At 40.0% G+C, this 27864-nt stretch overlaps 1 protein-coding gene across 1 annotated transcript in view; it reads left to right on the top strand.

Moving 5' to 3' along the window:
* grk3 (G protein-coupled receptor kinase 3) overlaps positions 1-27864 on the top strand; it is a 60222-nt gene that overhangs the window by 9632 nt on the left and 22726 nt on the right. The window contains exons 2-10 of the mRNA XM_062412445.1: positions 6044-6120; positions 20647-20720; positions 20879-20980; positions 22577-22651; positions 24351-24412; positions 24510-24561; positions 25835-25926; positions 26029-26128; positions 26666-26744. Coding sequence (XP_062268429.1) covers positions 6044-6120; positions 20647-20720; positions 20879-20980; positions 22577-22651; positions 24351-24412; positions 24510-24561; positions 25835-25926; positions 26029-26128; positions 26666-26744 — 713 coding nt within the window. The remainder of the gene's footprint in view (positions 1-6043; positions 6121-20646; positions 20721-20878; positions 20981-22576; positions 22652-24350; positions 24413-24509; positions 24562-25834; positions 25927-26028; positions 26129-26665; positions 26745-27864) is intronic.

The following is a 27864-nucleotide window of genomic DNA, read 5'->3' as shown; positions in this document are numbered from 1 at the left end:
ACCATGTTTGGATCCTCCACACAGTGTATATCCTGAGCTTTTACTGCTGCACTGACAGTGACTTAACTGAGTCCAGAGCACTGTGGTGCACATACACATAGAACAGGTGGGTTTCGAATCCGACTTTGCCCACCTAGTGCTCAGTGTTGTTGAGACTAGTGTCACTTAAGTTAATGTACGCTGAGATTACTTTTCCAGAGGCCTTGACTACACTGCCAACAATTTCATAATTATTATTACTATTATTATGTTATCAAAACAAGTGCTGTGTAAAGATCAATATTTTTTCAAATGCTTTGCAGAGTTGCAACTACCTGATATTTAATATATTCTGAATTATTTGTATCCCTGATTATTTTCTTGAATTTAGAACCCAAGTTCTAGTGTTCAAATCTGTGTTTCTTTTTGGCGTATTGACAGCCCAAAACTCAAAAAGATTAAATTCACTCTAGAGAATGTCTATAAATCAACCAATTATCACGTGTGTTTAGGGAGACACCTAAAAAGGTCAGATAACATTGGAAGGGTCTTGCTTTTGGTTTAAAAAAAAGGGCCACAGTAAGAGGGTAGACGAGGCTTTTAGTACCTTTTGGCTTATTATAATAGTGGAAGTTTGATTGGCAAGCGCATTCATTTTGAAAGAGGAACAGAGAACGTGGAGGCGACGCCAAAGCACCGCGCTAATCCCTATCGCGCCGGCGCTTGGCTGTTCACACCGGACACTGAAGCGACGCTCAACCGCTGGGCAGCGCTAATAATATCACCCGTTGATCCAGTAGTATAAAAGCATATACTTACTTGTTGCTCCAACATTAAGCAACAGCGTCCCAACATTTGTCTTTCTTCATGTTCCGAGGATCATACAACTCACTGTACTTCTCCACTTCAATTATTAATTTAATGTCATCTATGTTGAAGAACTTCGCTGTTTGCTCCGTTAAATGTCGGGTGTCGGGGGTAAATTACGTATTCTCCACTCAAGCCTATGTGGAGAATACGTAACCCCCTCTCTCTCTCTTTTTATCTGTATCACTGCTTGTGTGGCTGTAGTGGATGGGCAGAGGGGCACATTTGGTCAAATTAAAACTCCAGGACAACAGAAGGGGACTTCAAAGTATGGGGTGCATACTTGATCATTTATATCATATAAAATATGTCATCAATATAGTTTAAGATCATTTTTCAGTGTGTTTCCTGGTGCGATACACTCGCGGCAAGCGCAAAAAATAGACTCGACGCCGAAACGATCGCTGCACGGCGCGAGGCAGCCGTGGCGCAGTGCTGTGCTTCAGCCTCCGGTGTGACCCGCACAAAGTTTTAACATGGGAGTAGATGGGAGCCAGCTGTTATTTAAGGCTTGGCGCTGTGCTGAAGCGTCGCTTCGGCATCGCCTCAGCGTCCGGTGTGAACCTGGCGTTAGTAAATAACTCACAATGCGTTGCTTAACATACATCACATACTACGTTGCTCTGATTGGTTGTAGGTCTATCCAATTAAGCGAAGAGGAATTTTATTTCCTGGTCAGTTGAAACACACCCCATAATCACAGCCCAATGGAGCGGTCTCAGACTCACATTCTGACTAGAATTGTGAGTCTGACAACTTCAGGCTAATAGGACTATGGAAAGCAGCATATTTTCAAAACCAGGAATTATCCATTTTCGATATTGTGAAGTACAAAACAACATCAGAGATATCTCACAGATTCTTTAGTCATACCAGAAGGACAGAAGTGTTCAGTTTTCTTCTGAAAAGGTGAGGAATCACCAGAACCAACATGAATCAAAATGTCTGTTTAGTTGATCAATGTATGGTGATATTAGTTTAGGGTGAGGGTAGCTTGCAGAGGGGCGCTACCTTCTTTGGTGATATGTTATCAATAGACTGGAAACAGGGTTGGGGAACAGGACATAGAAATCAGGACTAAGCTGAAAAGAATAACTGGAGCTCTCTGCAGTTAACCGTGTTGCACCGAGTCCACAATGCTAGAACATAGCATCGCACAACCCGTTGGTGAATGTAACATTTTAAATATTTGGATAATTTCATAAGCCACTTTGCACTGTGTTGATTATTGTTTAATCTCGCCCATCTTTCTGTGAGACTCCAGGCTGATTCATAATGTAGCAAATACATACAAGCAAAATTCAGACTCTTGTGACAAGTCCACCACTCATAAGCTGTCAGCATCACGGCAATGCCCTGTGGATAATATTGCCTTATTTACCACTATATCCCAGCAGTCATCCTGTCACTCACACTGCATTGTCACAGCAGGAGCCCCTTTGTTTCTGTTCTGCTGCGGTCATCTGCTCCCGTAAGCTGATGGTGGTGTGTAATGCTGGTGTTGTTACGGACTAAGGTTTGCTTTGGTGAAGAGCAAGGACACATCAAGGTCTTTTAGTCTTTCACAGTAACACGATTGTTGTATTTTTGAATGAGAAGTGGTTATATTAGGATGATGATAGAACTCTAAACCTGTTTTTCGGAAATAATCTCTGGAAGATGTCTGGAGAATTGGGTCCGGACTTTCTACGCAATTTGCCTCTCATACATGCCCGCAGCTTTAAGGTGAGGAGTGGTGCAACAGGCAGGAGCAGGACAATCTATTTACTCTTCTGCGTAGATCACATGTTTTTGTTTAAAGCACATCGACACCAGTGTCAGGCCTGAGCACCAAAGCTCTCTTTAATCATCGTTGTCTTCTACATGAATCAATGTCACTGCTTTTTCTTCTTGAGACATTTTCGTTTTTACGCTTTTTGATTCTGTCGCACGTTAGAAACATCACCACTCGTTTGTGGTGAATCCTGCGCAGGATCTCCTGCTGTGTTCTTGCATCGGCTCTTCCTGACTTTCTGCAGTCTTTATTTTACAAGGGTACTGGCTGAATAGAGTCCGCGGAAATTTGAGTGTTCTCTAGTAGATGATTTAAAAATAGTTTTAGGGAAGCTGTTTTTTTAATCACAAACATCATCAACATCTGTACGACAAACATGATTTAGGTTCGGCAGATATCCTCTATTCACCTAACCTCAAAAACCATACATTTTGCCTCTCATGACACGTAATCTTTGCCTAATAAAGCACGACTTCAACAGTAAATATTAGCAGTAAGTGGTGAGGTTTCATTTAAATCATCCACAGTCTGCCGTGAATGATTCAGTGAAGCAAACAAAAGGGCCTCTGCTAACTAAAAGAGGAAGTGTTTACTTCCTTGGTTCTTGTTCCTGTAACTGCAGAAATGTCTCATCTACTGTTCATTCCACCTCCCATAGAAGTCAGCATGCATGGGGACAGGTTAGGGTTGCCTTCACAAAACCAACTGCAGTAAGAGCATTGGTCTGATGCTCATTCCTTATATTATAAAGCAAATAGAAGAAAATATGTTACCCACAGTTTACAGACTTCTGTTTTAAAGAAACACATTGCAAGATTCGTTCTTGGCTGTACTTGGCCTCCCCCTACAGATTAGATGCCTAATTCACTGTCATAAATTAGAATTGCGGTCTGAGCCTCACCATGCACACAGCTTTTGCATTTTTGACAAGCTGATAGAGAACTGCTCTCAACTCGAAGTAGAACATTAGCATAAAAGTTAACAATCCAACACAGCAAACTAGGTGTTGATGTAGTTATCAGTGTCTGAGCAAGTTTGTATTAAATCACATTGAAGGGTTTGGCTATCTTGACCGCTAAACCTTATCGTGATGGGATTACATGGCTTCTGATTATTTAATAGAGTCGACTTCACCTACACAGCCCAATGTCAAGCAAGCACAACAGCACAAGACATAGCAAACAAGCTAAAGTTACTGTCCTGCATCCTTTAGCCTCTAGAACATGATAAAATATTGTCCAGTGATCACTCTTATACTCTCTAATTTGTTTTGTCTGACAATGTCCTCTTTGGTTTCTTCAGGGGCTCTGCCAAGGTGGCCAAACTGCAGTAGTAACAAGCTTGGTGTCTATTATTGCTAGCTGCAGCTCAGATTGTTGCAGTGACATGGGTCGTAGAGCAGGTTCCAGCACAGTTCAGTTGTATAGTGCATTTCCAGAAATCCAGGGAGAACTGTGGCAATGACTTGGGCTGGCTGTGGCTGAGGGGCTGAGCAGGAGTCCTCCAACCAAAAGGTCGGTGGCTTTATCCCAGTCTTCCCCATCTGCAGTCCGAAATGTCCTTGGGCAAGATACTGAACCCCAAATGGTCCTTAGAAAAGCGCACACTAGAGATGCACTGTATGAATGGGTGAATGGCAAACATGTAAAGTAAAGCGCTTTGATGTGTCATCAAGACCAGAAAGTGCTATATAAGTACAGACCATTTACCGTTGTGCATTGTCCCACTTCTAAGCCTGTGTATCATCAAAATTGTTTGGAAGTTTTACCTATGAAACAATCCTTGTTTTGTTACCTAGACTTTTGATATAGATCATTCATAATTTGTCGACTGACTTTTCACATCGATAAATGGTAAATGGAAGGGCTGCTCGGTTATGGAAAAAATCATATTCACGATTATTTTGGACAATATCGAAATCACCATTATTCAAACCATTATTAATATGTGCCCTTGTTCTTTAAATTATTGTAACCGGAAGTACCAGTCACTTCCGGCGGGGGCTATGAGGGGCTATGAGGAAAATCATCATTTACCCCCGAACCCGGCATTGAACGGGTTAGATACAACAACAAGCGGAGAATTGCGGGCAGACCGGCGCTGAGAAATGTGGGTCCGGTGTGAACAGCCAGGCGGCTGTGCACTAGAGAATGGGCGGTGCTGCTCCTCGTCTGATCCTTCGAATCCGAAGTGTTCCCATACAAGAGAACCCTTTCTACCCTTTTTGTCGCTCGAACGGGGCTGCCCTCCCTCTGCCATTTTCCACTTGCGCTGTTTTTTAAAACCGCCGGTCACCATACACACAAATGGCGTCCTTCACTTTACAGCTGCTTGAGAGTGAGTGCCAACCTTTAAAAAAAAAAAAGTAGTTTGGAGATCGTTTGACCCCATAATCTTCAGGTTGGAGGACGACAGTTGTAGCCCTCAGCCACAGCCTGCAGTAAATAGATAATCCCGAGACGCAAAATATTTCCATCTCACGCTTTGGTAGATCAAAATGCTCAGTATGGGTTGCTGATCAGCTCATTATGAGGCGTGCAGAACAGAGAGTAGTTTTATGACACATTAAAGACTGTTGAAGTCCATTGAGACCCATTGTTTTTATAACTGAGCAACTGCACAAAGAGAAATTCCATTTGAATTTCAAAATGCTCAGTATTGGCCACTGATGGATCATAAGGGTGTTGTTATGACTTGTGCTGCTTTGGAGTTAAGAACATTTGTGCATTAAAGCCTCATGCCGTAGTGTAAGAAGTTCTCTTTCACACACTCAAGACGGCATCAGTGCTCAGTGAAGTTGCTAACATCTTTTTCAGTAGATACCTCTCTGCTTTCATTTGCGCTTAATTTGGACTTAACCTAGTAAAGTTATATGGCTCCTGTTGCAACGATAAACAATAGTACCTAGCCACGCGGGCATATGGACATGGGAGTGAGATCTATCAAAATGTAAATACTGGAAATAAAATGGCGTAGCCACAAGAAGCCAGGGCTGCTTTTTGCTTGCACATATTCAGTGTGATCCTGCAGAGGTGTTTGTAGGTGAACCCTGGGCACCCACCACTCATGTATACTGGGTCCTGGTGTGGTGTTAATGAGCCCATGGAGGGGGTGCTAATTGATTCATTCTCCCCACTCTCATTAACACCTGTTCCCAGGGTAGCATGTATCTCTCCAGGTTCCCCACAGCCTCCCATGTGTCATCCTCTTTCCTTGACACAATTGGACTCTGTCAGGGGACAGGTGGCAGGGCGAGTCCTAAACCGAGGCCAGGATCACACACTCAGGAGGTGGAGGAGGACGGGACTGGCCTCTGACATTTTTTTTAGATTTGCTAATTGTACCTGACTTCATGTGAGCTGTTGATTATGGTGTGTATTAATCCATGTCTCTCTCCCCACACCCACCAATCTGTGTACACAGTATTCGCAGTGTGATGCAGAAGTACCTGGAGGAGAGAGATGAACTGACATTTGACAAAATCTTCAACCAGAAAATTGGTAAGTGTCAACATTTCTTTTATAACATTAAAGGATTTAAGGAAATGCTGTAGAAATCTGCCCAGGTGTCCTTCTTGCATTTTCCAGGGCTGTAGTGTTTGAGAGTAAAGCAAGTTCGATATCTGTGTTCTACAGTTAATTCTAATGTAGTAATAACATTATTGCTGATATTAATATTTTAAGTATCATCCAACTTTTTTCTTTTTTGACTAGGGATTATATTTCCCAATACAGATTGGGAAATATAATGAGTATTCATAACATAAAAGTCTAAGGAATGTGTGTTGGAAAAATATATAACAGTTACTCATTTTCTAAATGACCTGAAACTGTACCAATTTCCGTCTTACTCCTCATCCAACACATGTACTGATTTATCTTAAACAAGCCAATATTTCTTGGTCTTGTTCTGGCTTTATTGATTTCTCTTATATTCTTTTAGATTTTAAATGTTCAAATACTTGATGGATTGTTTTGAAAGTCTGTGCACACATTCATTTGCAGCCTTGCAGAGCTGCTGCCATAGCTCTAGTCTTTTTAAATGTCAGTCATTTTCCAAATTGTATTATTTGTAACAAACTAGCAATAATTGTCAAAAGGCTGAACTGAAACATGGTTGATGTTTGATTATGTGCTCTATGCACGCTTTTTTTGTAGATAAACATCCAAGATCTGAATCACGCCCCTCAATTGTTGCATCAAATAGTCTGTTAAATAGATAAACAGTCTTTAACTTTCTCATGTGTCAGACTTATAATCAGCGTTTTGTATCTTCTGCTGTTCATGTCATCTGTAGGCTGTTGCTGCCACCAATAATTCAGTCAGTGCACAAAAGAGTGAATGTCTCAACTAGGATACTATTTGTTTTGCATTTTTTTGAATGAAAGCATAATCCAAATGAGTAAAAAAGTATCTTCTGATATGATACTGTTCTCTTCAGTCCCAGAATCAAGTGCTATGTGGTTTTGTAAATGCCAGTATTGCTGCTAAATGGAACCTGAACTGTGCAAATACAGTGCAACGTTGTCTATTGCTGTTAGCTCTGCCACATTGATCGCTTGTTGTCAGAGGTTCGGTGTTAACTCTGTTGCTATTTGTCTCAGTGGGATTATTCCCATGCTGCTGGTCCTGCCATCTATACCCACAAAGCCAACTGGACAAAAGCCTTCATCCCAATCAGCCACTAAAGTTTTAACCAGACTCAGTATTTTCTTTATCTTTATTGTTGCTTCAGAGTCACAGACGACATTGGATGAAAAGTCTTTTCTCACTTTCTCCTGAATGTCAGGGTTTTTGAGCATCAGTATGGTGGTGGTTGCTCAGTAACCTTTCATACAGATACCTGCTGTTGCCTCTCCAGGCAGAGTCCTTGGCTGTGATCATGTGGCGGCTCTGTTTGTATTCCGTGTTAGCACTGTTGATGCAGCAGCTCTGTGCATCAGAGCTCAGAGCGTCATGTCTTCCTCCTGCCCTCCAGACGGTAACAGCGCCTCTGTGCCGACTCCTCCGAGTGTTTCCATTCTGAGCAGACAGGCTTTGTGCCAGAAGTTGGGGTGTACCAGGGGACCACAGCTGCCCTGCAGGCTTCTGCTTGGTTTACTTACTGTTCTAGTTATCAGGCCCCTTGTGAGAATAGGCCGCGTTAATTCCCCGCCTCCTCCTCTTTGTCTTCAGTCCTCCCGCTGTCACAGTCATTGCTCTCTATATTTTGTCTCTTTATGTTCAGTATCATCGCTTCCTTTCCTCTTTTCTACTTCTTTTTATGTGTGTGGATGTGCTATACATCATTACAACATGCATCATGCTACCCATCATTGTGAAACTAAATACTTAGTTTTCCATTAATATTGCAAAACTTGATGCCATATGATATATGTTCATTGTCCACAATACGTAGAGGACTAATCACACTATTCTTTTAATGTGTCATTTCTACAATGTTTGATCAAATCTGGAGCTATGGTGAGATGATTATTGACAAACAAATTATTAACGGTTTATGTTAGAAAAGATTAACCTGTTGTTTCCCCCAAGATTTTGGTTTTGCATACAATACAAAACATATTTAAATGAAATGCTGGATAATAATGCTTGTTATTGATTTATTTAGGAATTTTTTTTAAATTGCAGTATTTGGACCAAAGGGTCACTACAGCTTATGATTGGTGCATAGGGGAAATCACTAGAGCGACCCCTACTGATAGATGATCGATAAATCTGCACATCGTTGTTTGTAATAGTAGTAACAATTCAAGTATTGATTACTTGCCCTGAACTCATTTAAACATGGGTATAACTGCGGACATTGTGCTCTCTTGTGGAAGGCATCCACAGTGTTGCACTTAGTTGTTCATAGGACTAGGGCCACAAATATGTGTAACAAAGGAAAAAAAGAAAAGCAGAGATCAAATCCTGTATCTTCTCACCTTCGCACAGCTTTTCTCTGCGACCGCACCATTGCTTTGCTCTTCTGTTCTCCCTCCTCATCTAATATCACCTTCTGAGTGCCTGAGCAGGCCCCCGGGTTTCTGCTGGTCATTAGTCCAAGTCTCAGGTCTCATTAGCTTGTCTGCCTAGAAAACATTCATTACCAGACCAATCAGTGCACCCCTGCTCCTGGGACTGGGACATGGTAATCAAGAAACTGTTGTCTCCTTCCTAATTCCTGGGATAAAGTTTATTGTTATCCATTAATGTTTGATCAATAACAATAATGATTTTGCTCTGATCAATACATAGTGACCAAGGTATCTGTCACTTTTCCGTCAACATCCAGGCTGTGTTAGCTTTTGTATGGAGCATTCAACTCTGTGGTTGTCTGTACAGAATCAGAATTAATTTTATTGCCATGTATATTAGCACATACAGGAAATTGCCTTGGTCAATTTAAAATGAATTTCTATAAGTTTATGAGTTTATAAGGTGGTTTTAGCTTTCTGTTGTCTTTTTACTGTACAGACCTTTTTTTAAATTACACAAACATTGCTAATGAGGCATTTTCATCAATATTATGTATAAGAATTTGACAATTATTAATGACCATTGAATCTGAACTCTTCGGAGGAATCATTTTCTGATTAGTCTTTTGAGAGGCAACTAAGAAAGAAAACCCAGTCTATCATTGGCTAGTAAATAAAGAAAACAGATAGAATTGTCTGCACAATTCCAGAAAAATGTTGTGTCTTTATTGCCATGTCTTCTACTTGGTAAACCGGTGATGATGTTAACCTTTTAGCCTTTAGTCATACAGTGACTAGTCATCCTGAGCATATGTACCACTCTTTTAACTGGCCATTGTTTTTGAAGGACTAAGATAGCGAAGGATTTGTCTGCCAACTCACAGAGCTTCTGTTAATAAGCAAGCTTGCTCCAGCTATCATTGTACTTTTTGTTACTGTGACTGTTTTTTAAGTTGAGCTTTAACTGTTACATACACTGTGTATACTGTTTATTAACTATTTAATATGATCTACATTATTGCTTTAATTTCTTTAAATTCTGTCATTTGCTTAATTATTAATTAATAACCTCTATTTACATGTATTAATTACTTTCTCAGCTCCTGTGTAATTGTATTGTAATTAGGGCATTTTTTGGAAAGAAAGGGCCAGCAGCTGAATATTGCGACTCGAGCCTCCGTCCTGCTCTACTGGTTCGACGTGCTTTTCTCGCTTGGTCCATTAACGGAACAACAGAGAGAAATGAGTGAGCTTCCGACCACAGACAGTGTTGCATTAGCCAGTGCGGCTTCAAGAAATATTGTCGTTGGGCGGCGGAGAGAGCGACAGAGAGCCTGCATTCTGTACACATTTGAATGGCAATTTTGCATCTTAGTAAATACAGACAACTGTCGACCCATCTGATAACTGTTTTTAAGTGTAAAAACCACATGAACACAACCTGCCCATGCAACATTTTACAGACCGATCAACATTTCCAAATGGGACACAATAGGACAAAACTTAAAGTCTTACAGTTTGCCTTTCACACATGCACAACATGGCGGGAGGTTTTCTCCACAGACACATTAACAAAAGCAAAAAATCCTCTGTGTTATTAAGGCGAGTGGTGGAGCAGTCAGTTGCAGCAAAATGAAGCAGGATGTGACATATTAACTCTGCTGCCGGGATCACATGATCATGTTTATGGCACCTTATCAACACAAACTTTCTTGACATCTTCATCTCTGTTCACTGGCAGATATTAGTTGTCTTTAAGTTGTTTTCATTTTTGCGACAGCCGCGTTTTAGAATTGCCGTCATCATGCATGACTGAAAGAAGCTTTATGTTAAACTCTAAATTCCGCATTCAAATTGTTAAGTTTATGGTCATCTTTAGAGCTATTGTGGAATTTTAGTTCATATTGCATTTAAGTGGATATTGACCCGAGTCACAGATTATGTGCATTTCATACAGCTGGATCTGTACAGGGATATATGGGCTGATACAGCTCCTGTGGCTTTGTCTACATTATATCTCCGTCACGTTGAATCGGTTTCTGGACCTGTCATACACTGAGGATTTAGCTTCAGAAGTGGAAGTCAGTTTCAATAAACAGTTGACGAAGCTCAGCAATGTGTTTGCTCATAGCATGCTTTGTCCTTGAGCTCAACAGGCCTTGTAGACTGTCATGACAACCAAGGTCAGAAAGAAGTGCTGCTGGAATGATTATCTTCCTCAAAGGTAGAGAAAAAGTCTTTTGCATTTAGTCTTTTCTGCAAGTGTGTTAGTTGGAATGAATCAAGTCTGACAAATTTGCGCATAAACGGTTATTTGTTCCACTTCTAAATTTCCATCCAGAGAGTGCACTTCAGTGTCTTTGGCAATGAATTGTGCTGCTTGAGTGGCTGAGAGTCAGTGGCCTATTTTTTTAGATCTTTTCACAAAGCCGACGAAAGCTGTGTAGAGGAGATCCACCTGTCAGGCTATGAGTAGATTCCTCAGACAAAATCCCTTTCAGGTAGGATGACCATCAGGGATTCAGTTTTCTTTATTCGAATGAGTCACACTTTTCATCCTAACGCCTCAAAGCTGCACTAATCAATATGTTACATCAACAATGGATCATATAAAGTGAAAGAGATTACCCGTAGTGATAGACAAAGTGTTTTTACATCTTTCACCTTGTCTGCTGGATGTTTGAATAGTGTTAACCAACAAGTATGCCGTAGCCTTATCGGGGGTGGTAACATGTCACTGTTATGATTTGAGCTTGTTCCACTGCCCCCACTCGGGCCAAAAAAAAAGTCATGAATCATGCTTAAAACAGTAATGCACCACGACATTCACTTTTAAAGTGACCTGACTATAAGCAAAGTCATTTTATTTGTACTTCTGCCAAGGAGTGTATGTTTTCATTGTCAGGCAGAAGAGCTATGTCTCTAATTATGGTTCTGAGACCTCTGGTGATGACCACCACCTGATGTATTATGTGGGCTTTAATAATGCTGACCTGCATACCTTTATATTTTAAGTTGTCAATAAAAGAATTTACAATTTACAATTATGTTGATCGCTGGCAAGTGGCCTCGGCATAACCTTGATAAACCACTACAGTTTTTTCAGCTTTTTTTATAACTTGATTGTCCCTTAAATTGTTGAATGGGATTTTACAAAAGGTCAACTGAATATAACAAATTATTTCATTTCATTGTGATATTATTTGCAGATGCATGAAATCATTTTGAAATCATGTAAGGATCAAGTCATCAGGCCGGTTCTCGGTCAGACAGAGATAACAGTGGGTCATAGCAGGCATTCATTAAAAACTTTGTTCAGAAACAAGCGACCATTGTAAAAAAGGAAAATGTCGAAAAATGTGTTGGATGCATAGATGAGAGGGTCATTGATTAGCTCATTGAAACCAATGTCTTTTATCTTATCATCTCTGCCTCTCTCGCAAATCTCTTTCTCTGTTTCCGTTCTTCTTCATTCTTTCCTAGTTTCACCATCTCTTGTCTTTCTCTCACTCTGCCTTGGCATTCTCTCTCTCCATCTGTCAGACTTCTGGAATGGATGATGGAGAGTTGTGTGTTGCCTAGTAACTGTGGTTGCCATGGGAACCTGACCAGAACTGCTGCATTTGCTTGTCGACATGGAGAAATGAAATTGATTAAAGGAGGAATAAAATAGGTGATGAGAATCGGAGGGAGGAAATGGACAGGTTGTCTTTTAAGGGGGAGCGATAAATGGAAATCCTAAGGACCATCTCTCCTTTTTCCCTCAGAATGCAGTGTTTTCCAAGAGGCCAGGTTGTGTATGTCAACAGACTGCCCACGCCTCCAGTCCCTCTCACGTCTGTCCATTTATTCGTCCTAATGATTGACACCATCCTCACATCAGATCAATCTGATCGCAGTAGCAGTCACAGTGCAGTGATGAAACCATGATGTTTTATTTATTTTTATTATTAATCCCAACAAGTACTAAAATCAGAAGATCCTGTATTTTCACAAAACAGCAACTATACCTGTACTGCTGCAGTGTTTCTAAAGCGCTATTTACTCTGGCCGACAACATCCATTAATTTGATTAACATGTGGGTTTTGTCTTTAGCTTACAATTAATTTATATTCATGTAATCATAATAACAATCATAAACTTCGTTGTAGAACATCTGTCTTTCCCAAAGTACAGCCCATAAAGCTTTGTAAAATAAAAAAAGATCAGAGTTTAAACAACAAATACTTAAAATACACAGTGATGCAGTAGTGTCCATACCTGTAAGATATACAACACTGTTAGGTATTGTTGATTTTCTTTTCTGTAACATGTGTTACACCTCCAGGTTCTGTCACTGATGTGTTTTTGTCCGTTGATTATTTCTGAGACAGTTTATATACAACATGGCTGTGTTCCCATGCAGGTTTTAATGAAAAGAGAGATCATCAGCACAACTTTGTGCAAAGAAGTGCTGGGGGGGGCAGGGGCATGACATAGAATAACAGATGTCTGGAAGACACATCTCAGTCTCAAGACTACAGTCTATACCAAAACTTGTAAGATACCTCTCTTGTAAAAATATATAACAAACTGACTACAGTTTATAAACGATCGTGTCAAAGCAGACCTGGTGGAAATCAGATATGAGATTTGCTCAAACCCAAACTTCTGTCCTGCCAGTTCATTTCTGACTGAGGAAACACTGATAATATCGAGAACAACAGACCCAGAAGTAGCTGGATCTGTTGGTGAGATGGTTTTGTCAACTCAAAAATGGCCTGTTTCTGTCAATATTATAATAAATCATTGTTGATAAACTGACTGAAATTGATAGGTAATCTATTATTGAAGTAACTACCAGTTTTAGAGTATATTATTTATTGCAATGCACAAATGACTGCAGTCTAATTTGGCTCCAAAATGTGTGTTCTCACGATTAATTGATGCACATAAACAGTGAAGTTTTATGTCACTGAACATTGTTTACACTACCTCTTATAGTCGGTTTCTGTTTGCCCAAACTAATGCATGGTTGAGATCGGAAAGAAAACTATAAAGGATCACAATTACTTTTCGTCCTCAGGACACGATGGCATACTTCATAAGCTGGGTCACAAGGTTTATAGTAATAATACTGCTGAATCAAAACTCAACAAGGGTGACGGGAGGTGTGATGCACAACTTTTAGAACTATGACTCAAGATACACTTAGTCTGTAGAGTGTAAACACAAATTCAATAAATCATAATATTGATCACAACACACTAAGCAATACCTAAAGGTTAAGTGTGTAAGACTTAGATGAATGGGATCTATTGGCAGAAGCTGAATATAAAATAACCCGAGTGATGTTTTCACTAGTGCGTTTCATCTTTTTTACCCTAGAATGAGCCCTTTGAGGGTGTTCTCACCTCTCAGACTAAAATCTCCATGTGTCCATAATTTGATGCAAACTAGTTGCATTAGTTTCATGCAAGTGCAGCGTGTTCACATGATGAAAGCCCTGATCTTGTTTAGCATATTCAATTCAGCAGTCTTTGTAAACAGTCAAAGTTGTTCCAGGACGAGACATCCGCTTTGAAATTTGTTTTAAGTTTTGCAAACAGTCCCGGGGCGAAGGAGTTAGGAGCTGTCGGGAAAGCTTCGCACCTGCCTCATTAAAAGGACTTTCACTGTTTAGTTTCAGTCATTTTCTTTAGTTAAGGACTTCAAACCTGGACCGGTAATGCGATTGTAGAGTCATAAACAATGTAACTGGGAAATTAGCCTGCTACAGGTTCTCTGTCCTTTTAATTAGTGTTTGCTAATACCCTGGAACATGTGTTCCTGTTCTCCCGTGTGAAGTGCAGAAGCCTGGTCAACTGCAAACTGAACGTGATGTTTAATGTTAGTTTTACTTGTCTGAGACATCTGATATTGTCTGTCACACCGGGCTTACAGCGAAAATGATTAGTCATTGATTAGTTGAGTAGAATTCAGTCTGACTCAGTCTGTTTTCATTCTCAATCTATTCAAATTTAAAACTTTGCTCTACATTTGCAAAGTTGAGATGTTTTCTAGGATTTTTCATTCACTAAAGATTAAAAAAAAGTCTGCAGGTGAATTCGTATTGAAAATAATTGATGCTTTCAGCCCTTACATTAACATTTTTCCAAACATTATAACATTGTGTTTGCTTAGGCTAAATCTCTTCGGATAAATATTTGATGAGAATTTGTTTTTTACCTCAGCTCAGACCTCATGTTCAGGCTGTGGCAACAGGTTTTATCATTATTCAGAGATCTAGTTAGTCCAGCTCTTTAGTCAGCAGATAACAGACCTCGGGGAATACACATTTACTGTGAGCTTAATTTATATATGCTCTGGTTCTCAGGTATCAGCCCTCTGAACCCCAAGACGTTTCTGAGTGTTGTTTTTTCCCCTGTTGCATATTTACCGACAGTGGTTCGTTCACCTCTATGGAATCAGCATAAACATGGTACAAAGGAGATACCTCAAAAATATCTGTTATGTGACTGATGGTTTCACCTGACAACTTCCTGCAATTGATGAAATGTCCTAATTTTATGTCTGACAGAAGCAAAATGTTCTCCATTCATGAACCAGTAGAAGACCGAAATGTAGTTATGATTTGTATTTGTGATAAATGGTGCAGTTTTGGCTTCCAGCTAGTAGAATCCACACCTCTGCCATTGTCCGACAGTCCTCTTATGAAGCTACGGGATCCCAGTTTTTATTTGGATGTGCACCAAATTGCAGACACTCATAGATGCCAGTACCCTACACATGTCTGATGTTTTTCTCATCAAGAACCATGAATTATTCTCCAAGAAATTGACAAAAAAACATATAATCTTAAATAAAATGAAAAAACTGCCATGTATTCATCCATATCTGGGTCCAAAATTTTCATGGTAGACAAATAAATAAACACAGAGGGTGTGAACTTTCCTGGAACATGTAAAGCACTGCTGAGTGGCCAAATAAAGGCACACCTAAGTAGTCTAGCTCATTCCTAAAATAACAATATGTTTCTGGCTTAGATGAGCAATAACTACACTGTAAAGTAAATGATTCAGTCTTGAGGTTGAAAGGACAAAAGCAATGGCAAACAAGAATCCCCTGTATGTTTAAATTGTATATTGGGTTTATTTATGAAAGTGTGCTAGTGTTGTATCTGGAATCCACCCTATTTCAAGCTTGAATCAAATAGATTGTGGCGATTAGCCTCTTTCCACCTGGCAGTGTGGGTCTTCACCCTCTGCTCATGGGTTACTGCTGTAAGAGGGCAGAGCAAGAAAGCAGCGAGATTGGGAGAATACTTAACATTGTTTGCTTATCCTGATGTTGTGCTTGAATGAATATCCCTCACATTGTGCAGTACATGCACACACACTCCCACACAAACACACTGTGGTCGACTCGGTGCTGGCTCTTTTCCACCAGTAAAGGTCATTGTATGTATAATGCAACACAGGCAAGTTTCACATTAGCCTTGAATAAGATAAAATCTTATTTTCCCTCCTTTACATACATTTAATTGTAACAAAATGAACATTTTCATTTTCAAAGAACCTTTACAATTGTTGTGAATTCGAGTGAAAATGTATTACTGAAAGAAACAAGTAGGTTTAACGTGTCGACCACATTCTCATTTGTATTAGAGCTGATGTTGACTCAACATTTACATGTGGTACATCAGAGTAAATGAACCAGTGGTGAGAAAATGGTTTGGTGTGTACTTCCTGAAAGATCAAAATTAAGATCACATCGTGGGAGGAAATGAGAAGATCAAGCAAAGATCATTTGTGAAAGACTCATAAGTCTGATGGTGTGGACACATTTCTCTGAAAACATCTGAGGCTCGGGTTCCTTGTAAGATCTGCCGGTTTTGATTGTTATCTACTTTTCTACTGTCTGCTTAATTACTGACAGATTCTTGCCATTTTGATTTGGTTTAGAAACTATAAGGGACTGTTTATCCGACACAAAACAGATTCATAACAACACTTTCAGTATCAATGAGTCTGCGAATTCTAAAATATCCATCACAAATTCACAGAGGCTGAAGTGATTGTGTGAAGGTTTTTGTTGTATACGACTAACAATTAAATCTGCAGTTCTATGTCAAACTACAACAAAAGTGATTTAAAGGCTGAAATTATGCCATTGACAAAAATTATTTGATAGATAATCAAACTAGCAGTACGTTATGAGACTGAATGTCACAACTGTCGTTTATCCTGCCATTCAAGTAAAGGTTCAGCCTTCCTGCCCAACATCACTACCGATGCAGAGGTTGAAGCCTCTACATCGGTACCACTGCTGCATCAGAGCATTGTTCTCATTAAAGTATAGGAGGTGACTGTTCCATGTCAACCTTACACTCAGGCTACATACATAATCTCAGTCCATATACTAACACACTGAAACCACATATCAAATGACCATTCATGTACACTTGTCAATGTGCTTGTCAATACAAACATGAAGCAGATTGTCTACTATGCAGTTGGTTGCTTAGTTACAGAAAACATTACAAAAAAAGCAGCGATGGTGAAAAGTAAGAGTTGGGAAGTCTTTTCTTTGACAAAGGTAGAGCTGCTACAGTCGGTAAATGTTAGCAACACTTTGCATTCAGCACGTGACGTCACGTTTTGACTGGAATCTAATGTGGATAACTGCATCATCATTTCTGATAGCCAGACCCTAGACAGTATACAAAGATTAATGAAAGTGAAGCCAAAGGGCCTTCATTCAGGGTTGAATGTCATGATTGACAGATGAGACTGACTCGCGTGTGTGTGTCGGTGAGACTACACAGACTCTGGCTTCAAATGTCGTCTTCAGGACACGATGGCAGACTTCATAACCTGGATATTTAAGCTTAATTTCTTAAAAGTGGACCATTTGGGCCAGACTAGATTAATCCACGATTTAACACAAACTTCTTTGATTAATGATTTGTCTTGTTTTAAATAAAAATGCCAACATCCAAAGAAATGTGACCAAGTCAACATTTTGGCTGTAGTTTGAATTCCATCCTTTCTCCAGCAGTCATACCTGCTCCATGGTGAGGCCTAATGCTGCCTGCGATGATTGAAGACAGAGGCAGTTGTCCGAACCAGCCATTTCGCTATATTTAGGCATTTCAGGTGATCTCACTAATGAGACAAAGCTCAGAGGAACTCATGTCTGGTTTGAGCTAGGTGTGTGCGTGTCTGTCGTCTCTGGAAGAGACCATTTGTTGAATTAGCTGGGTAGTGTTGAAGTGTTCAGTGATTAAGGTTAATCCTTGAATCTCTGTGCTGTAAGATCTTTCGTTTCCCCCTCTGTCCCTCTCTTAATTCCTAGCTCACATGTTCTGTCCTTGCTGTTTGAAACCTGTGTGTGTGTTTTTTGGGAGGGGGGGGGATCTCAGTAGCACCCATTCTGCAAACAAGGATGCCCAGTGCACTCAACTGTGTACATATGTGTGGATGCATTTGAGCCCGTTGATTTGTATAAGCCTTTTAGTGTAGTTGGAGCGGAGGGGAAATGATGCATCAAGTCTGGAGTAGCGATAAAGCAGAGGGGAAGACGTGATAATTTACGATAGCAGGCGCAAGGCCCAAAACAAATAGCTTGTGCAACTTAAAACTGAATCAGTGAGCCGAGTAAAATTGAGGTAAAAGCCACTTCTTCAAAGCTAAGAGGCTGTATGTCATGTAATTCAACTATTATACATTCTCAGAGGGTTGCAGCGACTTTGTTTGCCTTGGCTGCAGAAAGAATCCGTTTTAGAACTTTTTTCCTTTCATACAAATAAAGAGTTTATTTTCTATATTTCTACATTTGCTCACATTTTAAAAGAAACTCTTAACGTGCTTCTGTTTCAATTTGCTTTAGATTAGGCATGCAAGCAGGGATTATTTCCATCATGTTGCAATAATCTTTGGATTAATCTATTAATTGTTTTGTTAGAAAACAGTAAGAACAGTCTGTAACAGTTCCATGAAGTCAGAGGGGGCGACACCTCAAGGTTTTTGGTTCTTTGAACTGCCCATATTATAAAACATACTGAACTTACCATCACATAAGACTGAGATAAAGAGTAAGTTTACATCTTTACCTCATTGACTATTAAAGTAACAATACTTGATCGCCTAATTGTGGCAGCACTTCTGTTGATACGGACTCGAACAGTCCTTCCATGTTAACCGTTTAAATGTTTCACATAGGTTAAAGTACATGCCGCTCAAAGCCTATTCATTTCTCTGTTGCTGTTATTAAGGCCTCAACGAACAGTTAGTTTAATTTCTGACAAATTTTGACTGATTAATAGTTAGGTCTCATTTTCGGTTTACTATTGAAAAGCAGGAAATTCTCACAATTTAGAAGCTTGTACAGTAACATTTTCAGCATTTTTCCCTGAAGCTTATTGATTATCAAAATACCTGCAGATTGCTTTTTTGTCAATCAACAGCAAGTATCACCTTTTGTAATGATTACCTTGTTAGTGTTAGCTAAGTTATGTCAATGAATTGAGTTAATGAGTTGACAAAGTAAAGGTCTTTCAATCGCTGTCAAATGTGACTTTTGAATGACGATGCTGTTTGATTTCACCAATGTAGTTTTGAGAAGTTGTTTTTTGAAGATTTTGAAGATTTTGCAAAATTTCATCGAAAGAAGCTCAACTCAAGTTGAAAAGGTTGGCGTAGTTGAAGAAACTGAAATATACTTTAGTAACAGTAAACGTTACTGTGTGAGCTGTTACGGCACAGATAATATCACACTTTCTTTTTGGTAACACAAATACCACAAACATCGGACAGTAATTATAATTTAATGTTAAGTAGATTAAAACAAGTTTCATCACAATATGTAATAGATTCTTTGGACAATGATCAAATATTGCTATCACAAAATCTGCCACAATTCAATACGATTCAGGGGACAGCGAGCAATATGAAATGATTTGGTCAGATCAAGTCTGACCTGCTGCATTTGCAACACGATGTCTGCTCGGGCCGTCAGGAAGGTTAGCGGGACTGACGCTGTGATCGGTGTCAAGAGAGATCTTGTTAGCCGTCTATTTTTGCTAATACCTGATATTAATCAGGTAAAGCCACAGAGCGGAGTATTCCATGAAAACAAGAGAGGCCACTGTGTCTCAGCAACGTACAGTCTGCATGCGGCTGCTAAGCTCAACGCTCCCGTGTCTCTTGTCTCGGTCCCCTTGATCTTTCTTGTCGCCACATGTAAATATGAGGAAAAATGTTTCAGGCACTAAATAGGTGTCAGGGGATGTCCTCTTGGCCAGTAGCTTATAGCCAGTAGTCACAAAAGCAATTACCATGGCAACTGTGTGTCTCATCTCTGCAGGCAGCATGGATGCATTTTTATTCCCTGCTGTCCCGCCCTCCTCTTCCTCAGATAATGTTTCATTGAGCATGGATTTGTGACCTATCATGCGATTTTTTCCATTGTTGGTGTGTTAGAGTGCCTGGTGCCATTTTCTGTTATTATGAGTGCGTGTGTTTGTGTCAGTAGGAGCCCTATTAAAACCAAGACAACCTTAATCCGTTATTAAGGCTAATACAGTAAATTGAGCTGCCCTTTTTTCGTGTTTATGTGGTGTTACAGCTTTTAACTTCAGAGTGTGTGTTTGTGTGTGTTCGTCTGTTGAACTCATTAGAGAGGTTAGAGACGTCACAACATCAGAAATGTTGTAGTGCCAGTGATGCTGAATTTGTCAATATCAAATTCAATTCCACAGCTACAATAAGGCTATTGCATACACACACACGCACACACATACATCCACATAGTAAGTGTGCAAGCAATAGTTGAGACTGATTCCATAATTCTCACTTGTTGTTGCTAATATTAAGAGCTCAAACAAGTTAATGTGTGTAATGTGGAACTGGGACACAATACATGAAAGTCTATAAAGAATCTTCTGACATTTATTACAGTGTAACTTTTGTTATTTTCTTTCTAATTGATGATATTTTATTGTGGAATACTATAATCACAAATTAAGTGGAACCAGCAGGCAGTGTGTAAGTCATCTGTCCTCACCGTTTCTCTTTTGTCCTTCAGGCTTCTTACTCTTCAAGGACTTCTGCTTGAATGAGATTGACGAGGCCGTGCCACAGCTCAAGTTCTACGAAGAAGTAAGTCTAAAGTATCCCGTGTGTGCAAGATTAGAAGGCTTCATGGGATGGATGAGAGATTATGCCTGTAATCCACTCATTCCGATTTAGCTCACCCAGGAAGTGCTTTGCGTTGTTTTGTTGCGAACTTTTAAGATGACCCCATGTGTCTCTTTCAGATTAAGGACTACGAGAAGCTGGACTCGGAGGAGGAGAGGTTGAGCCGCAGCCGGCAGATTTACGATGGCTATATCATGAAGGAGCTCCTGTCCTGTTCACATGTAAGGACAACAGCCTCAGATCCATGCTGCGTCACTAATGCACTCTGGGTCAAGTGCACATGTGGACACTGAACACACGCCGTGGGATGGGGTTTTTCTGTCTGCCGTTGGTTAATGCTGGAATCAAGCAATGTTTCCTTTGAAATTTGACAAATGATTGATCATCAGAATGGTTGTAGATTCACTATATGTCATTTGCCAGCTCTACTTCTTGGTAGAAATCCTTCTTTGGTTGAGTTGCTCACAGCTCATGGATGAATGCAACCCGTCTCGAAGAGATGGGAACAGCTACCAGACACAATAAACCCTCTACACTTTCTCAAAAAAACAAACACACACATTCAAGCCAGCACATCATATTCAAGCAAAATACACAGTACACAGGCAATCAGTAAATATTTCTAAATAATAATAATCTATGTTGTATGTTGGATCTACCACGCTTCTCATCCCCCCCTTGGTCTGGGCTGGGTGTTGCAACGTGACTCCACTTCCTGTAACAGTCGTTTCGATTTGATTATATACGTTCTTCAGAGTCATGTAATTCATGACATTTCAGCAGTAGTAATGTGGTAAAGATGTGTGTAGTGGAAACACTATACATCATCTTATGCACAACCACATTAAAATCAGTTTAATAAAGCTTGAAGAATCATCTTTTGTCAGATGAGTCTACATGGTAATGAAGATGTTTCTCCTCGCAGGGCAGCTGAGGTCTCCCAACTCTCATCAGGGGTGAACTGATGAATATGCAGAGAAGTGCCTACATTGAGCATGTGAACAAAAATGAATTCATGGAGAGTCCCAACTTAACATGTCGTTTTATGCTAACACTCTCACAGACGGTAACGAAGCAGGCAGTAGATGGTTCTGTTGTAAGATAGTGATTCGATCCTTCACATACATGGTGGTTCATCGAAACAGTAAAGGCAAAGTACGTTTGCCTGTGTGAGAACAGAAAGACTCTTTCTCCTTCACACATCATAACTTCTCAACTCCTCGCTCTCAGGTGCCAAATATCTCTGCTGAGCATTGTGGTTCTATCTGTAAATGTGCTGTCATGTCTGAATAGAGCACCGAGAAGAATTTCAACCACAACCAAACTCTGTCTTTGTGACAGAAAGCTATCTCTCAGGTGGATTAAGTCAGCGGTGGTACAAATTCAGTGTCGGAAAAAGAGCTTGCATGCATCACCTGGATCACATATACCTTAGCACATGATAAACACTATAGATGGTTAAAAAAAAAGTTATTTAAGAGTTATTTTTAATTTACTATTTGAATGTCATGTATTGGAACACAGAGCGTTAACCTCGCATTTCACAGAAGCGTCTGAAGTAGTCCATGCAAATCACAAACCACCCTTTTTTTCTTGTAAAGCTAAGTTAGTGCATGCTGCTAATGGCAGGAAGTTATTGAACAACCCCCACTCATGTGTGCACACAAACACACACCAACACACACAGATATTGGTCCTTCTTGACAGAGGCCTCTCTTTTTGTGTTACATTAAACAGAAAAAAACAGACCTGAAATCACTTGTGAAGCTGTATTTCTTTAAATGACCCTTCCTTTTCTTTCCCACTCTATTTTTCAGCCGTTCTCTAAGAAAGCAGTGGACCATGTGCAGAGTCACTTGGCAAAGAAACAGGTTCCCCCAACTCTCTTCCAGGTAGAAACCTTAAATTAAACTTTTTTTCTGTCACTGTGGTTTTAGATTCAGATTGCACAACAACAAATACAGAAACTATGATTGCTTGTTTGATGTATTTTTTGATTTTAAAAGAGACAAAATATAAGTTCTGTTTCAAAGCAGACATTGTGACATAATACATGGTGACATGAACTTTTAACGGAGTTCAGCTGCCGTTCAAGTGTTGTTGTCTACAACTGAGCTTTTTCTATGAAGTTTCTCACATGGAAAACGTTATATTCAAAATAAAACGGCACTGAAAACAATCTCAGCACAACAAATGGTTTGTGTCAGGGGCCTTGTTCTGACTGACTATGACTAATTCAAGTGATGGTTTTATGGTTTTTACCGCCTCAGCTCAATTGAGGGTGTAAATTACAGACACACACTTTGCAGGGTTTATTTTTACACTTCTGTTTCTGTGCTTTGTCAAAATACCATATTTGTGTCACGGCCCGACAATGGGACGAATTGTTTTCATCACAATCTTCACATCAATCAATTTTAGTATCATATTTTCTTTTAGTTTCTTTTACCTTTAAATTCCTTATTAGTGGACATTGCACCTACAAAAGAAAATCTGTTTACGTAACCAAAACCGTTCAGTATAAATTCTAGTAAATCCTGCAGTGTGAAATTTATATCTTGGAACAATAAATTGATGAGTTTCATCTTCCATTTGTTATTTAGGGTATCAGCAAATGTATGTTTTGGAGTAGAGAATAAAAGTTTATTGCTGCAGTGCATCTTGAGCCCAGGGGCTGGGTCTAATTGCTGGTGATGAGACTGTAAGTGGTTGTGCTCTGCATAGCAAGTTAATTTGTACAGTGCTTTTCAACAACAAGGCACTTAAAAGTACATTACGTAAGACAAATAGAACCACTAATGCACAGCATGAAGAAGATATGATCATCTGAAGACACATAAACATGATTTTGTAAAGTAAAATAATAAAGTGGAGGAAAAATGTGATACATCTAATACAAGAGGTAATACAACAGTTTCAGTGGCATGTCTCTTGGTGACCTGGCCCTGTCTGCAGTGTTTCTACATGGAGCTTTAAGTATACAAGGTATCTCCACACCACTGACGTTTTGTTACCTCATTTACCCAAAGCAGGTCTTCGTCTTCTCTGCTGCTTTACTGTTCAGCTCTTAATACCAACACGGCAGCATGTGGCGTGTTTGTGTGTGCCTTTCTTCTGTGACGTGATTGGCTGCAGACACATTGTCTAGCAACGTGCTCTGTCGACAGTTTGTCAGTTTCTCATTTCCTTCTGGAGGAAATGTTTCTTATATTAAGAAAATCACTCCTTTCGCCCAGAACTAATTCCTAGTATGCAGTTATGTTTTCCAGCTCTATCAACAGTATATTTACACCGCTTATTCTCAAGTTCATTACATATTATTGTCTGTGTCTGTGTCTGTTCAGTGAGAGTTTCTGTGAAAGGAGTTAGCTTAACAGCAGACGTTTAACAAGGTCAAACCCCAGAAAATTTGTCAGAGGCCGACACCTTGAGTCCGACTCAGTCATCATAACAATGAAAAGAAGATTTATTCACATACATTTGTAAATATATTTGATCTCATAGTTACTGAGGCGCCTGAGCAGACGAAACGCTGCAGAGAAACACTGGAGCTGAGCTTTTGTTTATCTGTCTGTCCCCCCCCCCCTGCAGCCATACATAGTGGAGATCTGTGACAGCCTGAGAGGGAATATCTTCCAGAAGTTCATTGAGAGGTAAGACAGTGCCTTCAGAGGTGGAGGAACTTTCACCGTTCTTTCAACACATCACAGTATATTCACATTTTTATTGCCTTTCCTTTTTTTCCCTTAGTGATAAGTTTACTCGCTTTTGCCAGTGGAAGAATGTAGAGCTCAACATTCACGTGAGTACAAGCTTTGACTGCTGCTTTCACACCTGTAGTTTTGATTAATGTTGTCCAAAAGAGAAGAAGAAAACAAAAAATGTTGTGACTAAGGCTTTGCCAGTATGTCCACAGGTATTTAACACAGGACAGATATTTATATGTGACTGATAACATGCAACACAGATACTCACTCAATTATATTCGGTGGGATAATCATGCCCATTTTAAAACTAAAGTTTGCTTCATGCTCTTGGGTTTTTTTAACTCATCATTAGCTTTGCACAATCTCACTTATTTCCCACCCCCTTAAAACCATTTCTGCTCCAGACCAGAAAGAAGCAAAAAACTCACTGCCATCTTTTAGTTCCAGTCCATTTCACATTCACACTGACTTAATATTATTCCACCAAGAGGTGTAAACATTACATCACATTGGCTGCCAGGTTACTCATTCACTGGGCAACCTTACTGACTCAACAATGTGTGCTCCAGCAAGTCACACGTATCAAGTCACCACACCTAAGTGTTTATTTATTTTCTCCTGTGATACAAAGAGCTCACACAGAAATATGATGGTGCTCATTGGCGGGAAGAGTACAGGCTTTGCTCTGGACATTTTAAATGTCATAAGTAAGGATGCAAAGGTAGCTACATGAAGCCAGAACATTAATGACATAACACACACTCATTTATGAATAGCTGACAATAGAGTTCTCAAATGATAGGATGCACTTCAGACACTAGTCATTCCAGAAGTAAAAAGACAACAAAAATATCACAAAATATCTGGTTCTCTGAGGTGGACGTAAATTGCACCCTCCAAGATGCATTTCAGGTTAGAAACCTTCACTTTGACTCTAGAATTGACTGATTTGATTTTGGTAGCTAGAGGTCAGAGATCCAAGGTCAAGTTCAAGGTGAGTGCTTGAGGCAATGTAATTCGATTTTGGTGGTCTAGGTCAAAAGCTCAAGGTCACTTTGACCTCGAGCACATGATTGCCATTTCCCGAATGGTATACTCTATCTCTGGATCAACTCATGGGCAATCTTTTAAATTTGGCACAAATGTTCACTCAGATCAAGGATTAAATGATTCGATTTTGATGGCCAAAGGTCATGGTGAACTCATATGATGCATCTTGAAATTTTGTTTATATAGATGGAAACTGTGCTGCTTGGCGAATACAACCACCCTGCAATATTTCTGACTTTTTTAAATTCTGGGTCATTATTGATTGATTTATCAGCTACCCCCACAGTAGACTCACATGTCCACTCTCTCCTCCTTCAGCTGACCATGAATGACTTCAGTGTGCATCGGATCATCGGCAGAGGTGGCTTCGGAGAGGTGTACGGCTGCAGGAAGGCCGACACGGGGAAGATGTAAGAAATGCTGCAAGCACGGTCGATGGATAAGGGTGAAATACAGCCTGGAGGCGAAAAACACACAATCATGCTGTGGCTGTTTTGTCATTCTAATGTCAGGTATGCCATGAAGTGTTTGGACAAGAAGAGGATCAAGATGAAGCAGGGGGAGACTCTAGCGCTCAATGAGAGAATCATGCTGTCATTAGTCAGCACAGGGGTGAGTGATGCATTACAGTGTTTGAATAGTTCCCTTGCCATGCTGCTCAATTATTCTACACATCTAGATTTCTTTACTCTAACCACTCTGAATTTATTAGACAGGTATGCCTATACATTAACAAATATCAATTATATACCCCACGCACATTCATACAATACAGCACTTTCTCTATCATACTTTACCCCTTAACTGATGACACCTGCAACATCTTACCGATGTTGCACTGCATACAGAGTGGGGAGACATGATATAAACCACTGACCTTTTGGTTAATGGATCACCCACCATAAATACTGAATGCTCAGGGCCACCCTGTTTAGTAAATAAGAAGGAAACTAGTTCATTTGAATAAAGAACTTTCAGAGGACGTCACACACAAACAAAGTCAGTGATGGATTTGCAAATCGCTGTTACAACCCAAACTAGAAGCTTCCTCGTTTCAAACTCATGTTCATTGCACATCCACCTGCTGCAGAGAAGCAAGGGCAGAAAGACAGTTTCTCACTTTACTCCTGACTCTCCGTTTGTCCTTAGGACTGCCCATTCATCGTATGTATGACGTACGCCTTTCACACCCCTGACAAGCTGTGCTTCATCCTGGACCTCATGAACGGTAAGGTGACACACACACACACAAATGCAAGTTTTGTACATCTGGCTTAGTGAGGATACTCATTGGCATAAATAATTCCCTAGCCACTTACCCTAACCCTCTAGACTAAAGGCCTTAATCTAAACCTTATTCTAACCCTAAAACCCCTTTACACCTCAAGCAACCCCGTGAAGAAGTGAGGACAGGCCAAAATATCCTCACTCTGTAGGGTCTATGCTTAAAGTGGTCCTCACAAGGTATGAGTACAGGAACACATGCACGTGTCTTCATTAAACTCTGGCCCCACCCAGTCTGTTCTGTGACTGAGTTTTAATCACTGGATGATCTGACAGTGGAACGGTGAGGGCTCTAACGTCACAGACACAGATGCCTGGTTTGACCAGTGCTCTTACTGCATGTCATTCCCCCCATAGATATATATATATATAAAGGCTAGATGTCTCATCCGCGTATCCGGTCAACGGAGTCAAACTTCCGCACATGGCGGCCATCTTGCCACAGGCAGCTCGCCCACCCATAACATTGTGTTAGTAGTGGTACATGTACTTTCTAAATTAAAAAAATTAAAAAACAATCTTGATGTATATTTGTAAAGGGAAATCTTGTACCTATACAGAACATTATTCTATTTTTTAGAAAATAACATTATTATTCATAAGTATGCAGTGTCATAACTACATCTCTGACTTTTGTAACAAACCGACCGTTTAAAAATCGGTTGAGAATTTAGCAAGTTCTGGTTATTTAAAAAGTACGTACCACTACAACACAATGTTATGGGTGGGTGAGCTGCCTGTGGCAAGATGGCCGCCATATGCGGACGTTCGACTCTGTTGGCCGAGACATCTAGACTTTATATATATCTATGATTCCCCCTCTCTCTTTTCCCCATTTCCTGTCTGTCCTCACTGTTCCTGTCAAGTAAAGACACAAATGCCCCAAAAAAATGAAAAGGAAAGATTGGATTACTCATCTTGTCGCTGACCCAACAGCTTCTTCGCTTCATCAGAGGCTCCACTCAGCGTTCCTAGACAGTCTCGATATCAAAGCATGACTCACCTCAAGTCTAAGCTCAACATCTTTCAGTGTGCAGTCGTGCTACGAGTACAGTAAGTCGATA

Source organism: Platichthys flesus, chromosome 19 (genome assembly GCF_949316205.1).
Source record: "Platichthys flesus chromosome 19, fPlaFle2.1, whole genome shotgun sequence".
NCBI classification, from domain to species: domain Eukaryota; kingdom Metazoa; phylum Chordata; class Actinopteri; order Pleuronectiformes; family Pleuronectidae; genus Platichthys; species Platichthys flesus.
Note: the sequence above shows the minus strand (reverse complement) of the source record. Positions and strands in the feature narration are given on the sequence as shown.